The 15,168-nt window shown below is 47.3% G+C and overlaps 1 protein-coding gene across 7 annotated transcripts; it reads left to right on the plus strand.

Moving 5' to 3' along the window:
• Positions 1-14,387, plus strand: LOC118542829 (cell adhesion molecule CEACAM6-like). Of its 7 annotated transcripts, XR_013444272.1 has the most exons (7): positions 1-157; positions 962-1,309; positions 4,900-5,178; positions 9,870-9,996; positions 10,681-10,733; positions 11,456-11,487; positions 12,525-12,630. XR_013444272.1 is itself a non-coding variant. In XM_078063187.1 (5 exons), the coding sequence occupies exons 1-5, from the start codon at positions 25-27 to the stop codon at positions 12,642-12,644; spliced, it is 912 nt and encodes a 303-aa protein (XP_077919313.1). In that variant the 5' UTR covers positions 1-24; the 3' UTR covers positions 12,645-14,387. The 7 variants fall into 7 exon arrangements, 5 of the variants coding, with proteins under 5 accessions (XP_077919313.1, XP_077919315.1, XP_077919316.1 ...); XR_013444273.1 differs by lacking the exon at positions 10,681-10,733 and having other exon boundaries at positions 12,525-12,628; XM_078063187.1 differs by lacking the exons at positions 9,870-9,996; positions 10,681-10,733 and having other exon boundaries at positions 12,525-14,387.
• The last annotated feature ends 781 nt before the right edge of the window (positions 14,388-15,168 follow it).

Consider the following 15,168-nt stretch of genomic DNA (forward strand, 5'->3'; position numbering starts at 1 on the left):
CAGAGCTGACAGGACAGGCCGGCAATGCTCCTGAGCGTTTCTGGAGAAGAAGCTCTTCCCCCAGAGGGAGGGACGGACCGGGCAGCAGGCACCATGGAGCCCCCGTCGGCCCCTCCCCGAGGAGGACGCTTCCCCTGGCAGGAGGTCCTGCTGGCAGGTGAGAGGGATGATCCCCTGCGAGGGGGCGGGAGGATGGGAGAGAGAGGCTGGCTGGGGTCTCCCGGGGAGGACAGGGCTCTGAGAGGGGACAGGCGAGCAGGGCAGGACGGGGGAGCCGGCTCAGCAGCGGGAAAATCTCATGATCTGGAAGTGGGGAGCCAAGGGCTGTTTCCCAAGTTACTCATCACTGAGGACTGAATTCTGAAAACTGGTAGCAACAACCAGGGACCCTAAACACTGCCCTTTCCCACCAACCTGAGATCTTGATAGACAAACGCCAGACTTGGAGGGCCCTGGGGCCACATTCATTGAGCCCCCGGTATTTACAGCCTGCCCCACCCCTGGGGTACAGCACAGATCAGAGGAGTCCCCGCCCTCCCCGAGCTCACTTCTATGGGGAAGAAGACAGACACGCAGAGACGTCTAGAATGTGATGTCAGGTCCTGATAAGCACCAGGAAGGGAACAGAGCAGGGAAAGGTCAGAATGTGAAGACTGAGGGTCTTTAGAGAAGGCGCTCAGGGCAGACCTCTCCCCAGGACCCCCTGAGTGGGAGCACGTATCCAAGGGCAGGGAGGGAGTGAGTGATAGACATGTGAGGAAGAGCGTTCTAAACAGAGGAAATTCAGTTCAGAGGCGCTGAAGTAGTGTGGTCATGCCGCTGACCTTGACCAGCAGGAGACACACACTCACACACACACCCCGAGGCTGGGGGATTAGGACCTGCTCTCTCTCCAGAACCCCAGCTTTCCCTCCCAACACATAGGTCCAAATACTGATCTGTCTTCTCCCTTCCCTCCTAGTCTCACTCTTAACCTTCTGGAACCCGCCCACCACTGTGAAATCGGTGCCGCCCAATGTTGCTGAAGGGAAGGATGTTCTTCTGCTCGTCCACAATCTGCCTGGGGATCCAATAGGCTATGGCTGGTTCCGAGGGCAAACTGTAGAGCCCAGCAGTCAAATTGTATCATATGCAGTAGACACACAAGTAACTACCCCAGGGCTTGCACACAGCGGCAGAGAGACAATATACCCCAATGGATCCCTGCTGTTCCAGAACATCACCCTGAAGGACACAGGATACTACACCATACAAATCATAAAGAGAAATGTTCAAGTTGATCAAGTAACAGGACAGCTGCGCGTATTCCGTGAGTAATTCCTCTCTCACCTCTGGTGTTGGGTGGGGTGAATTCTACTTCACACAACAGGATTCACAGGCCTGGATTGCACCTCCATCCCCCTCTGCATTATGTCCCGTGTGGGGTTCGAGCATTAAGTGTGGGACACACACAGTGGAGACAAACTTCCTAGATCCAAATTCCGTTCGTGGATTCCAGCCCCAGCACATTCTCTGCAAAGAGAAGGACCAGTCTGATGGGAGTAACTCAGCAGAGGGAGACAGATTCAGTCCAACCCCTTGGGCTCCTTCCCATGACCATGACTCTGAGAAAGACCCTGAGGGGCTCAGTCAGGGCCAGGCATAAGGGGCCCCTGGGATCCTCTCCAGGGCTCAGCCCAGAAAGCCCCTGCCCAGATCCCTGACTCAGGGCTCCTGACTCCAGTGACGCTGGGGAGTCTGTGCCAGATGTGGGTTTTGGCTTCCTGGCAGGGGGGACAGGGAGCAATGATTTCCTGGCTGCCTGAGTCCTGAGGTTCCTGAGCTGGTCACCAGCCAGGGCTCGGCACCAAGAGCCACATCTGGGGAGGGGCAGAGCCTGGTCCTTCACCAGAGACTTGGGGTGGAAAGCAGAGATAGGCAAGGTCCCTGGACCACTGTCTGACTGCCCTGGGGGATAGGAGACCCCAGAGGAAGGTCAGCACCCCCAGGGAGGAACAGAGGAGAGAAGATGCTCCTGGCAGCAAGTCCCGCACTAGGATCAGGCCCAGGGAACCATCTCTCATGGAGGCAAGTAACAGTTTATCTGGGCAGCTCCTCTATACCAAGCCTTAGGTCAAGTAATTGTGAAAGATTTAAGGTTAATTACAGACAACACAGCAAGCCTGAGACCATTTACTTGATTTTATTGAGGGGAAACAGAGGCACAGGGCGATGCAGACATTGAATCAGAGTCACACAGGCAGATCACAATCCTACAAGGTCTGTCTGCAGGTAGAGGCCTGTCTCTCCACCCAGGGGGCCTATCAGGCATCTATGGACCCTGAGACCAGCTGTGGGATCAGACCTTTCTTCTTAGGGATCCACAGCTCAAGATAGATGTTCTGGTCTGGGAGGTGAGAGCAAATGGACAATTAATGTTTTTACTCAAGAACTAAATTCATCAACGACCAGAGTCAGTTGGGGAATGCCCAGGCCTCCCCTCAGGTGGCCAATCCACAGCTCCTGCGTCAGACTTGGAATCACTTATTGTTTCCTGATGTGCTGATGGCATCCCACTGGACTGTAAGGGAAAGGACTCTGCCCTCTCCTCCCGACTGCATACCCCTAACCGGCACAGGGCCCAACAACTCAATTGCTCTTCCATGAAGGAGGGAAGGAATGAATGAATGATTCCCAATCTCTTCAGAGTCTGGTCCCTGGATGCAGAATTCTAGGAGGTTCTAGCCACACCTGTTCCCTGTCCCTCCAGGCGCTGAGACCCATGTTCTATCCCTCTGACCACCAGCCCCTCAGGCCACTGCCAGAGTCTCATGAGGACTGTGGTGTTGCTCAGCCATGGGAGGATCCTGCCCCTGGGTCAACTGTGGGCTCTTAGTGCCCGGAGTCTTTGAAGTCACTTGTAACCCTCAGTGCTCACAGCCTGGGACATTTCTGGCTCTCTTCTCCGTGCATGTCCCTCATCTTCCTCCTCCTCCTCCTTTCCAGCTGGGACTACCCCTGCTCTGCACAGCCTCCTTTACCCTTAAGCCTTGCCTGGATTCTTCGGCTAACACCTGTGGCCCGGCCCGCCCTCCCAGGCAACAGTAAAGGACACAGAAATCCGAGCAGCATCCTCTGCCGGGCTCCATCAGGAGCCAGTTTCCCCAGGTCACCAGGAGAGCGAGCTTTCACGGTGCCCTTATCCAGGGCTCTTTCCCTCCGTGACGCCATCAAGTGGAACACACCACATGACAAGGACATGTGACCCCTTGATCTACTCTCTACATGACTCCAGCAGGGAGTCAAAGGCAGAAGGGGCAGGTCTGCGGTCCCCAAAAGCTCATGGGCTTATCTCATGCCTTTTACTCCTGACTCACGTCCTCATCCTGGTGAGGCTCTCGTTCTTCCCAGTGGTTCCCCAGACCCTCCCACGGTGGGGCTGGCCAGACCCTGTGCCTTCTGACTGGTTCACTGCCTATTTCACACACATACATGGGTGCTCTTGAGGACGCCTTTACCATAGGGTGGAACCCTCTCACATGGTGAGATCCACCAGTTCCTGTCCTTTCACTGAGATGCTGCCCAATTTGGGTAAATTGGATCAAACTTGTGTTTCCTGAGGTCAAAAGAAAGCCACATACAAGCATTGGGTTTCTTTCCATTCTGACTTTAGAAATTGGTGGCAGGGACTTTCTTTCCTAAATTTACTAACATAACGCATATCATTTCTACTAATTTGGTATCATTCCTCCCTTTATATAACAGAGGCACCTCAGACTTTCCCTCATCAATTCTGTTTCTTAACAGGACTGACTTATCCTTCTCTACCCAGGGAGTCACTGATTTCAAACCCACTATAACGTCTTCCTTCGTTCATCATGTGATCCTGGTTGGACTGCAGAACTTGGTCTACAACATATACTGCTCCCTAGGGAGATATTCCTCCAGAAACGGGTCTTAGATTTTTTGGGTATTAATACTGAGTTTCATATGGAAACCATTTATTTTCTCAAATTTCTATCTCATAACTGTGTTTACAAATGGTCCATGAAGGCCAGGCACCCTCCCCCCACCCTTCCCCCCCCCCACCAGTCACCCCTTCTGCATTTGAAACACCCACTTGTATTTCAGGAAAGACCAGCATGGTCCTCATTGGCCTCTGCAGTGGGAAAAGAGACTTTAAAGACTGAGGGCAGAGCACATAGTTCTCTGCCAAAGCCAGCCAGGCCCTGCCTGTCCCCCTCACTCTTTTCTGGATCATTTCTAGTCTTGACTCTGCTCCACCACTGTCTCAGGTCAGTCACCATGGAACACCTGGGCGGAACTGTCCTACTTCGTGGCCCTGCAGCCTGAGTGCTGGACTGACCTCCAGGCTTGCCCCTGGTGTCCCCTGGTATTACTTCTGCTCAAATACCCGCTTCCAGGCCATGCTGTCCAGTGTTCTCCAGGCTTATGAGCTCTGGGAAGGCCCATCATTGCCCATCTCCAGGACAACCCTGGAAACAAGGCCTCAAGGAGAACACCTGTAGGTTGACTGGTGTTAGGTGTGTGCAGTAGAAAGGACCTCAGCACCTGCACTTTCCAGGTGTGGCCTCTGAGGTTGGTCAGACAGTCAGTTGGTCAGGGAAGAACCAGGAGAGGCCCAGGGTGCTCTCTGACTCTGTCCTGTGTCTTCCACAACCAAACCCTGATGCTTCTTTGACCTGAGAAGACTTGTGCTTGCTCTCAGACAGAGAGCAGGTGGCCTGTGTTCTCCGAGCGCTCAGATCCTCTTGCATTTGTCTTGAGCTACACAGACCTGCCTAATCTTTGAAGGACTCAGGTTGGCTGAGAGGTGAGAGATGCCAACTCTGATTCAAGATGCCTGTGGAGGAATCACAGGTACCACCCAGGGCAATGTTCTTTCTGTTGTCTGCACAGCGGAGTTACCCAAACCCAACATCGCAAGCAACAACTCCAATCCCGTGGAGAATGTGGATTCTGTTGTATTAACGTGTGAACCTCAGACTCAGAGCACAAGCTACCTGTGGTCAGTAAACAATAAGAGCCTCCCGGCCAGCACCAGGCTGCAGCTGTCCCTGGACAACAGGATTCTCACTATACACAATGTCACAAGGAATGACACAGGACCCTATGAGTGTGCAACTCGGAACCCAGTGAGTGCCGGTCGTAGTGACCCATTCACCCTGAATGTTCTCTGTGAGTAACTTCCCTTCCTACCTGGCCAGGGCTGCCAGCCCAAATCCACATACTGGGGGCCAGGCCACATCCATCCTTCTGGGGTCCGAGTCCATGACTCTCAGCTGGACCCCCAGGCTGGCCATGGCTTCTTGTCCCAGGCAAACCTGGGCAGGTCCAGCCTAAGCCAAGACTGGGAGGGGATGGACTGCTCCTACTTGGGAGGGTCACCAGCCTATGACGGGAATCAGGTGAATGTCTCAGACCCAGGCTCAGTGAACACAGGGGGCTCATTGTTGGGACTTCTTAAAATGAGTTTGGGACCCAGCTCAGAGGGACACTGTGGCCCTAATACACACCAGGAGCTTCCCCTTCCCTCAGATTACATCACCTGTGCCTTTATTCTGTTTGCTCCAGATGGCCCGGACGCCCCCACCATTTCCCCCTCAGACTCCTATTACCATCCAGGGACCAACCTCAGTCTCTCCTGCCACGCAGCCTCTAACCCGCCCGCACAGTATTCTTGGTTTATCAGTGGGAGGCCCAGTCACTCACACAGGAGCTCTTTATCCCCAACATCACTGCGAATGATAGTGGGTCCTATACCTGCCTCACCTATAACTCTGGCACTCGCCTCAATAATAATATTTATTTATTTGACAGAGAGAGACACAGCGAGAGAAGGAACACAAGCAGGGGGAGTGGGAGAGGGAGAAGCAGGCTTCCCGCAGAGCAGGGAGCCTGATGCAGGGCTTGATCCCAGGACCCTGGGATCATGACCTGAGCCGAAGGCAGGCGCTTAATGACTGAACCACCCAGGCGCCCCCTCTGCCCATTTTTTGCTTAGGTTTTTTGTTGCTGAGTTTTAGTTCTCTGTTACGGATATTAACCCTTATGGGATACATGATTTGGAAATATTTTCCCCCACTCTGTGGGTTGTCTTTTCATTTTGTTGATAGTGTCCTTGATGTACAAAAGTGTTTAATTTTAATTGAAGCCCAGTTTATCTAGTTTTTTCTTTTATTGCCTGTGTTTTTAGTTTCATATCCAAGAAATCGTTGCCAAATCCAAAGTCATGAAGTTTCACCCTGTGTTTTCATCTAACTCTTACATTTAGGTCTCTGATCCACTTTGAGTTAATTTTTCATATATGGTGTTAAGTAAGCGTTCAGTTCTTTTGCATGGGTGTCCAGTTTTCCCAACCTCATTTGCTGAAAAGACTGTCTTTTCCCCATTGAATGGTCTTGGCACCCCTGTCAAAAATGGTGTGACTGTGTATGTAAGGTTTTATTTCTGGGATCTCTATTCTGTTTTATTGGTCTGTTTGTTTGTCTTTATGCAAGTACCACACTGTTTTGATTACTACAGCTTTGCCGTAAATTTTTAAATCAGGAAACGTGAGTCCTCCAACTTAGTTCTTTTGTAAGATTGTTTTGGATATTTGGGGTCCCTTGAAATTCCATATGAATTTTAGGATAGATTTCTCTATTTCTGCAAAAAAAAAATGTCATTGGGATTTTGATGAGGATTGCACTGAATCTGCAGATCATTTTGGGTAGTACTGTCATCTTAAGTCTTCTAATCCATGAGCATGGAATGTCTTCCCATTTATTTATGTCTTTAATTTCTTTCAGCAATGCTTTGTAGTTTTCAGTGTATACATCTTTCACCTCCTTGGTTAAATTAGTTCTTAAGTATTTTATTATTTTTGATGCTGTGGTAAATAGAATTTTCTTAATTTCCTTTTTGGATTATTCATTGTTAGTGTATAGAAATACAACTGATTTTTGTATGTTGATTTAGTGTCTTGCAGTTTTTCTGAATTTGTTTATTAGTTATAACAGATTTTGTGGAATCTTTAGTGTTCTCTATGTGTAAGTTCATGTCATCTGTGAACAAAGATCATTTTATACTTCTTTCCAATATGAATGCCTTTTATGTCTTTTTCTTGCCTAATTATTGCTCTGGCTAGGACTTCCTTTTTTTTTTTTTTTTTTAAATAATTTTTTTATTGTTATGTTAATCCCCATACATTACATCATTAGTTTTAGATATAGTGTTCCATGATTCATTGTTTGTGCATAACACCCAGTGCTCCATGCAGAACGTGCTGGCTAGGACTTCCAAAGCTATTTTGGATAAAAGTGACAAAAACAGGCATCCCTGTCTTGTTCCTGATCTTAGAGGAAAAATTTGAGTCTTTCAACATTGAGTAAGATGTTGGCTGTGGGTTTTTCATCTATGGCCGTTATCATATTGAAGCAGTTTCCTTCTATTACTACTTTTAGGGTTTTTATCATGAAAGGATGTTGAATTTTGTTGAATGCTCTTACTGATTCAATCTCCTTACTAGTTACAGGCTTTTTCATATTTTCTATTTCTTCATGATTCCATCTTGGTCGGTTTTGTGTTTCTAGGAATTTGTCCATTTCACCCAGGTTATCCAATTTGTTCGCATACAATTATTCATAGTACTTTTATAATATTTATTATTTTATAATATTTATTATTTCTATAAAGTTGATAGTGATTTCCCCCACTTTCAATTCTGATTTTAGTAATTTTAATCTTTTTTTTTAAGTTAAAGTTTTGTCAATTTTATTCATCTTTTTGTAAGAATCAATTTTTGATTTCATAGATTTTCTCTATTGTTTTTCTACTCACTATTTTATTTATCCCCACTCTAATCCTTATTATTCTTTTCCTTCTGCTAACTTTGGGTTTAGTTTGTTTTTCTTTTTCCAGTTCCTTACAAAGTTAGGTTATTGATTTGAGATCTTCTTTAATGTAAGTGTTTACAACTACAGATTTTTTTTTTTAAAGATTTTATTTATTTACTTGACACACACAGAGAGAGAGAAAGACACAGTGAGAGAGGGAACACAAGCAGGGGGAGCAGGAGAGGGAGAAACAGGCTTCCCGCTGAGCAGGGAGCCCGATGCGGGGCTCAATCCCAGGACCCCGGGATCATGACGTGAGCTGAAGGCAGACACATGACGACTGAGCCACCCAGGTGCCCCTACAATTACAGATTTCTTGCACAAGATTCTTAACTTCTCTGAGCCTCATATTCCTCAACTGGAAATTGTAATAAGAGGGCACCTGGGTGGCTCATTCAGTTAAACATCTCAAGTCATGATCCCAGCGTCCTGGGATGGAGTCCCGCATTAGGCTCCCTGCTCGTGATCTCTCTCTCTCTCACTCACTCTCTCTCTCAAATAAATAAATCTTAAAAAGAAAAGAAAATTGTAATAAGTACCTGCTTCATGGGAAGATTTAATGTAATAATCAATTAAACCCTTAGCAAAATGCTACACACAGAGAAAATGTTCCGTAAGTGTTAGCTGCTATTGCTACTACTATTATCATTAGCTTCTATGAAGTCACGTAGTCCTAGAGTCAAATCCTAGATCCACCTTTTACTGGCCATATGACTTTGGGTAAATTGTTCACTACTCTAAGCCACAGTGTTTTCATCTGGAAATAATGTCTATCTGAAAGCATTATTATATGGATCAAATGAGATATATGTATTTACCACAGAGCCTGGTACATACTAAGTCCACCATAATAGTAGCTAACATTAATATTAATACATCGGGCTTGGGGCGCCTGGGTGGCTCAGTTCATTAAGCGACTGCCTTCAGCTCAGGTCATGATCCTGGAGTCCTGGGATCGAGTCCCACATCGGACTCCCTGCTCGGCGGGGAGTCTGCTTCTCCCTCTGATCCTCCCCCCCTCTCATGCTCTCTCTGTCTCATTCTTTCTCTCTCAAATAAATAAATAAATCTTTTAAAAAAATATTAATACATCAGGCTTGAGTTGGCTGGTAAGGGCAATAGAAATAAAAAAGAAGAAAGATGCAAATGGTATTAGTCATTGGGACATAGTTACTGACTGAACATGGGAAAGGAAAAAAAGGAGTCGAATGCAAAGTTTCAAGCCTAGTATGTTTGTGTTTATCCCCCGAGATGCAGCCAAAGTGGGATTACTTATTTATTTATATTTATTGGGAAAAATCTTTATTTATTTATTGGGAAAAATGCCTGTGAGCGTAAGACAGGAGTGGGAGGAGCCTGGGAGGTTCCTCAGACTGTCGTGCAGATGTGACAGAAGAAAGTTTTAGATCGAAGTGCAGTTCTACAAGGGTGTCTGTCTGCAAGGTGATGGGGGGAGGGGTCCTTGAGCTCAAGTCACCCTTAAGAGGAAAACGGTTTCTCATAGAATTGGGCTTATTTCATATCCCTTCCCCCTTCTGTGGGAAGTGTGGTCTCTGTGCAAAGGAGATGGTGAATTCAGAATGCACTCTCCAGGCCTTTCATCACTTAAGTCCTCACCACAAGAGACCTGAGAGGCACATATTCATGGCTGCCACGCCTGGCAAACAGAAAAACATGCAACCATGAAAAGGTGGGAAGCTGTAGAAAAACAGCAATCAGCCTTTCTCACATTTCCAAAGCCTTCAAAAATATCTGAGTGCAGAAAGGCCAGGATAGAAATGAGGCAAGTCTGATCATCAGCCTAAAAATACAGTGAGAGAAAAAAATGGAAGGATGAAGTCAGCTAATCACCTCACAGCAACCTTCCCACAGGAAATGTATTCCTTGAAGGAACAAGTAGAGACTACTACACGTTGAGAGTTGTCCCCCAGGGGACCCCCACTGTAAAATAATGTCACCTTCATTCATTCTTCTCTCTTCTTTCCATGACAGGTGATTTAACGCAACCAAATTCTGGCCTCCCACCTGGGGCTATTGTGGGCATCGTGATTGGAGTCCTGGCTGGGGTTGTTGTGATAGCAGCCCTGGTGTAGTTTCTGTTTATCAGAAAGACTGGCGGGTATGATGACCTTTCCTCTTGTTCCGCTTTCTCCAAGGCTAACTGCCATGCTTGGGAGAGGGAAGGAGACTTTGCCCCTGTCTCTGCACCTGGATCTGCTCCTCCTTCTTTCTAAACTCTTGCTTCTCAGCACTAATTCCTGTGGATCCCTTCATGCTTCCTGGACCCCACTCTCTCTTGGACACAGTTATTCCCATCCCCCTATGTTTCTGTCTCCCAGTCGGGGAAGACAAGGTCCCAGAAGGAAAAAAATGAAATGAAAGGAGGAGCAGGAGAAAGTGAGTCGCGTGCTCTTTTGACAGTCATAGGAGGGAGGGATAGGAGAGGAAGAGAACCTAAGAAAAGGCAAAAACAACCAAAGCCTCTTGGACAATAAGAAAAGTGAGACAAAAACCAGCATCTACCTACAGAAGGGGAGAGGTGTCAGGGTACAAGTAGGCTCAGATGCAACTGATAAACAATGGACCACATGTGGACATCCAGCAAACAGGAAAGGAACAAATCCTAGAGGAGATTGTGGGTAGACTGAAGGAGGAGGCCCTAAGAGGAAAGGCAGTACCAACCATGGTATAAATGAACACTGAGGAACCCCAAGGAATTACCTGCTGACAATGTCCTTCCTAATTCAAGGAGCAAAGATCCTATGCTTGGGAATGGCAGTCACAGTGTCTGATATTTATTTAGGGCAAGTGACCTGCGTGATGCCACAGAGCACAAACCCTCAGCCTCCAACCACAGTAAGTAAAGCCACTCACCCAGTGAGACCTGCTGTGTTCCACCACGTGCCCTGCCCTAGCAGGGAACCCTGGAACCCCAAACTACTTCCTACCTTCTGAATTTTGGGAAGGGGATCTCCATTTCCCAACCTTAGGTTGGCATAGGTCCTCACACCCTTCTAGCCACAAAAGATTCCCCTGAGACACAGCCCTGGGAGAAACATTCACTGCCTGGGCCAAGCAGGCCTGAGCGAGATGGACCTGTTTCCAGGAGTCACTTCCTTGCCCGCACTCCTCCCCTTCCTGCCTCTATGATGGATGTGGGCATTCTCCTTTGGTGAGACTTTCCCTGTCTTGTGGGGCTCTGGGTACTGTGGGCCTCAATGTCCCTCCTTGCCACTGAAGCCTGTTGCTGAGAAGTACATCTGGGTGAAAATCAAGACCTTGTGAACTGGAAGAAATTGTCAGAAGTGGACTGAGGTCTCCTGTGGCTCTACTCTCACCCCTCCTCTGGTACCAATGCCCTGGGTCTGGACCCCAACTCTGAGGAAAGTGAATTCCTCAAGCATTCATAGGCCACTTCCTTACCCCACCCTCCCGCCAACGCCACCTCCTTCAGCTAGAAACCACAGCAGTTTAGGACCCACCTCCCCACCCTTGCTCTCACCCCCCAACCCCCATTCTAAGGCCATAAATGAGCTTTGCATTTTCATGGATTGGGAACTCTTCTTTTGTTTCCCCAGGTCTGGACCATTCTGACAATTTGTCTAACAAGGTAAGCACAACCAGTTTCAGTGGCTGATTTTCTCATGGAAGTATCTCTGTGTAGAATGGGTTATTCTTGAAGATACAAATGTGAGATCAAGTTTGGGTCAAAACTCCTCAATGCAGCAACAAAGGGTTAACCAGTAATCCTCATTACATGAATGTGGACTTCGGAATTAACCCCATCCTGTGTTTAAATCCTGGCTGTGACTCTCAATAGCTCTGTGACCTTGGACAGGTAACTTAAGCTCTTTGAGCCGTGGCTTTGCCATCTGTAAAATGGGCATGCTGCCGACTTCAAAGAGAAGTTGAAGGAATCAAATGAGACGACCAATGGAAAGCACCCAGCACAGTGACCAGCATAAGGCACCAGATGGTTCTCCCTCCTCTACCTTCACTGACCCAGCTCTTACCAACAAAGGATGATGTCCATTCTAATGGTTCTGAGATCTTGGTTCCTTTACTTTGCCATAATTTAACCAAATTTTTCTCAACCTTTCAGTAGAATATACATATATACCAAAAAGTGCTTAAATCACAAATATATTTTAACAATGTATAAATTTTCCCGAGTTGAACACAAAAGGCACCCAGGTCAAGAAATAAAACATGTCATCCCCACCCCCCAAAGAAACCCTCAAGTTACTTCCTTCCAAAGAGTAACCACTATCCTGACTTCCAATGCAGTACTTTTGTCTGTTTACGCTCCTACGTAATGGGATACATAGTATATCCTTGTGTGTGTCTAGCTTCTTTCATTCAAAATTGTTTTGTGAGATTCATGCATGTCCTTCTATGCATTTGTAGATTGTCCGTTCTCAGTTGCTGTATCATTGCGTTCCAGTATGAATAAATACTATAATCTATCTCTTCTAATGATCACTCAACAGGATGTTAGCAAGCAGAGTAATCGTGGCTAATAAAAACCCTTCTCCAAAGCTAAAAGTTTCAAAGTGGTGACAGCACATGGTGCTGAATCACAGCACACAAGGTGAGGGCCTGACCTATGCCTCTGATTTAACTGACCACACTGCTCATGCCTTTCAGATTGAAGAAGTTGCATATTCTTCCCTGAACTTCAATGCCCAGGAACCAAAGAAATCAACTTCAGCCTCCCCATCCCCAGCAGCCACAGAAACGGTGTATGCAGAAGTACAAAAGAAGTAACGCAACCTGTCCTGCTCGCTGTGCTCACTCTTTCCAAGCTTCTCATCCCCATCACTGTGGGATCCCTTTACCCTCAGGGAAAAGGGGAAGAAGCCTCTTTCCCCCCCTCACTCCCTAACGAGGCACCTCCAGGCTGCCTGGTCATAGCCCCTCCCTTCAGTGTCAATAGATGAAAAGGTACATCCGGGATTCTAGGAAACCCAACCTTCCTTGTCATTGAAATTTGGCAAAGCAGACCTTGGGAAGTTGCCACAACCTCTGCCCCTCCTCCTTCCCTTGTTTTAAACTTACCTATTCAGAGCACAGTCATTCCTTCCTGCCCCAGTCCTGTCCTACTGGAGTCTAACTTGAATTTACCATAACCTTGAGAGTCCTCTCCTGATCCACTAAAATGCACGTGCCAGAAAAGAAGAGAGAGAAGAAGTAAAAGTAAAAACTTCTATCTCTCCAAAGCCCCGTATGAACCCCACCCTGCACAGGAAAACAAATATGCTGAACGGGGATGCTGAACTACACCTTTGTCTACTGTCAAGTTGTCTACCAGGGCCTGAACACCTTGCTGCTTAACTAGAAAGCCACCTAAGCCATTTGACAAGCCTGTCTTCAGAAAACCCACTAGAAGCAATTAGGAAAATTATTCGCTGAGGTCTACAGGTGATTCCTAATGGAAAATGCAAAAAAAAAAAAAAAAAAGGCATGTATGTTTCATAAGCTCACAGAAGGAGGGCTTATAGCTTCAGGGAGCAGTCAGCTCTTAGTAGAGATAATCAGCTGGGAATTTGGGAAAGGAGTCAGAGAGCTACCCTTCAGAGATTATTTAAATAATTGTTAAAGAATGCAGTTTGGTGTATTAGGTTTTTTCCCTGAGATATTCTGCCATTTTAGTTTTTGCTTGTTTATGTGAAAAGGGCTATTTCTACTTAGCTATGTAAGCCAACCTGACTGCCTTCAGTGAAAGAAGCCACCAAGACCCCTCAAGTCCCCTTGGCCAGGAGCTCCTCGAGGTGTTTATGTCAGGGGCTCCAAAAAAGAAAAGCAGTAGCAGCGGTTTTCCTCCTTCGTGGCTAGAAATGGGTCTAACTCAGTTTCCCGGCATCTCAGTCCGGGCTTCAACCACCATTGCTTTCCACGTCTCTGCTGCACATGGTGTCTGCCCCACTCACTTTCTCAGGAGACCTGGCCTCTGCCAAGGTTCCACTGGTCCTTGAGAAGTGGGGGTGCCCTGGAGGGAACACACTCACGCCCCTGTTGGCATTGCTTACCTCCCTGGAAAGCTGCCCTGGTGCTGATGCTCCTGGGGAACCAGGGCTGTGAAGGGTGTTAGGACAGGGGAGGGTGATAACTGGGTCAGAGGCATCTTGAATAGCCTCGGAAATGTTTTCTCACATGGGGGTCTATGAGCCCCAGTGTGCAGAATAGAAAGGAAGGGCAGGAGAAGGAAAGGCAACGTACTTCCCACCCAGCCTCCTTCTACACAGTCTCTTTGGGGCTGTTGAGAAAGGGGTTTTATTCGATATTGATTACTTGATGTCATGCTGTGTCTGAGGCCCCTCAAAGAGGGCGAGTTGGGAATTCTCTGTACTCAGGTACCTCTTTCAAGGGTTTTCTAACCCTGACACAGTCCGCATATACTTCCCCTCATCCATGCTATTCTGTGTTATTTAATTTTGTCTGGCTAGGGCCACTTCTGAATTATTTGTAAAATCTCTATATTTATAATAAAAATTATAAAGTCAACATGAACTTGCTGCCTCACGGTTGATACTGCTTTAGACAATATCTTCTTTACAGGCAGCAGAAAGAGAACTTGCTGAACTGGGAGTCAGAATGAGCCTAAGTCTACAGATATTTGATCCAGTGATCAGAAAATTAGCTAAAGTCATTTGCATGCCTGCTGACAAAGTGAGTCTATCTAGAAATGACAGGCCATAGCTTCAACCTGCGTGGAAGAAACTGCCTATTTTCTTCTGAGAGACATGATTTCATGAGTAAAAGCTCTCCAGGCCTCTTTATTAGGGACAAGTGACGCTTCCTGCACGGGTGGCTCTGGTGAGTCAGATGCAGCAGCGCAGCCGGGCTCAGAGCCTCCACAGGTCCATTCACACAGACCCCTCTCTAGGGTATTCTAACCTGAATACCCTTCATGTATTAACCCCACTAAGTACTAGCCTATTCTATCATCTCCTTCATTTCCAAGCCATAGAAGCACGTGTGCTGCGTCCCATCCTTGTCACCTGGTTTCTCCTGGCCCCTGTGCGGTGGCGCCTCCACACCCAAGACCGCTAGGTGCAGCAGAAAGTCAGTATCCGTCCTTAGCCCAATTCAAAGGTATTTTCACCATCCTCACATTTGCTTTGACAATGTCTAAGACCACGGACAACTTTTCCTTCTTGGACATTCTCCTCCTTCCACCCCGACCTGTGCGTCACGCCCCACACCAGATTTAGTAGTGAGACCCGGACTGGGTACTTCCACACGATCCTCTTCCACAGCTTCGATGGCCTCTCCGCAGATGGCTCCTGCA

The sequence above is a fragment of the Halichoerus grypus genome, chromosome 15 (genome assembly GCF_964656455.1).
Source record: "Halichoerus grypus chromosome 15, mHalGry1.hap1.1, whole genome shotgun sequence".
NCBI classification, from domain to species: domain Eukaryota; kingdom Metazoa; phylum Chordata; class Mammalia; order Carnivora; family Phocidae; genus Halichoerus; species Halichoerus grypus.

Coding starts and splice junctions, on each gene's coding strand:
- LOC118542829 (XM_078063186.1), top strand. CDS start 25: ATGCTCCTGAGCGTTTCTGGAGAAGAAGCTCTTCCCCCAGAGGGAGGG. Junction 1,310..4,902: donor AGGACAGCTGCGCGTATTCC/GTGAGTAATTCC, acceptor TCTGCACAGCGG/AGTTACCCAAACCCAACATC. Junction 5,179..5,574: donor ATTCACCCTGAATGTTCTCT/GTGAGTAACTTC, acceptor TGTTTGCTCCAG/ATGGCCCGGACGCCCCCACC.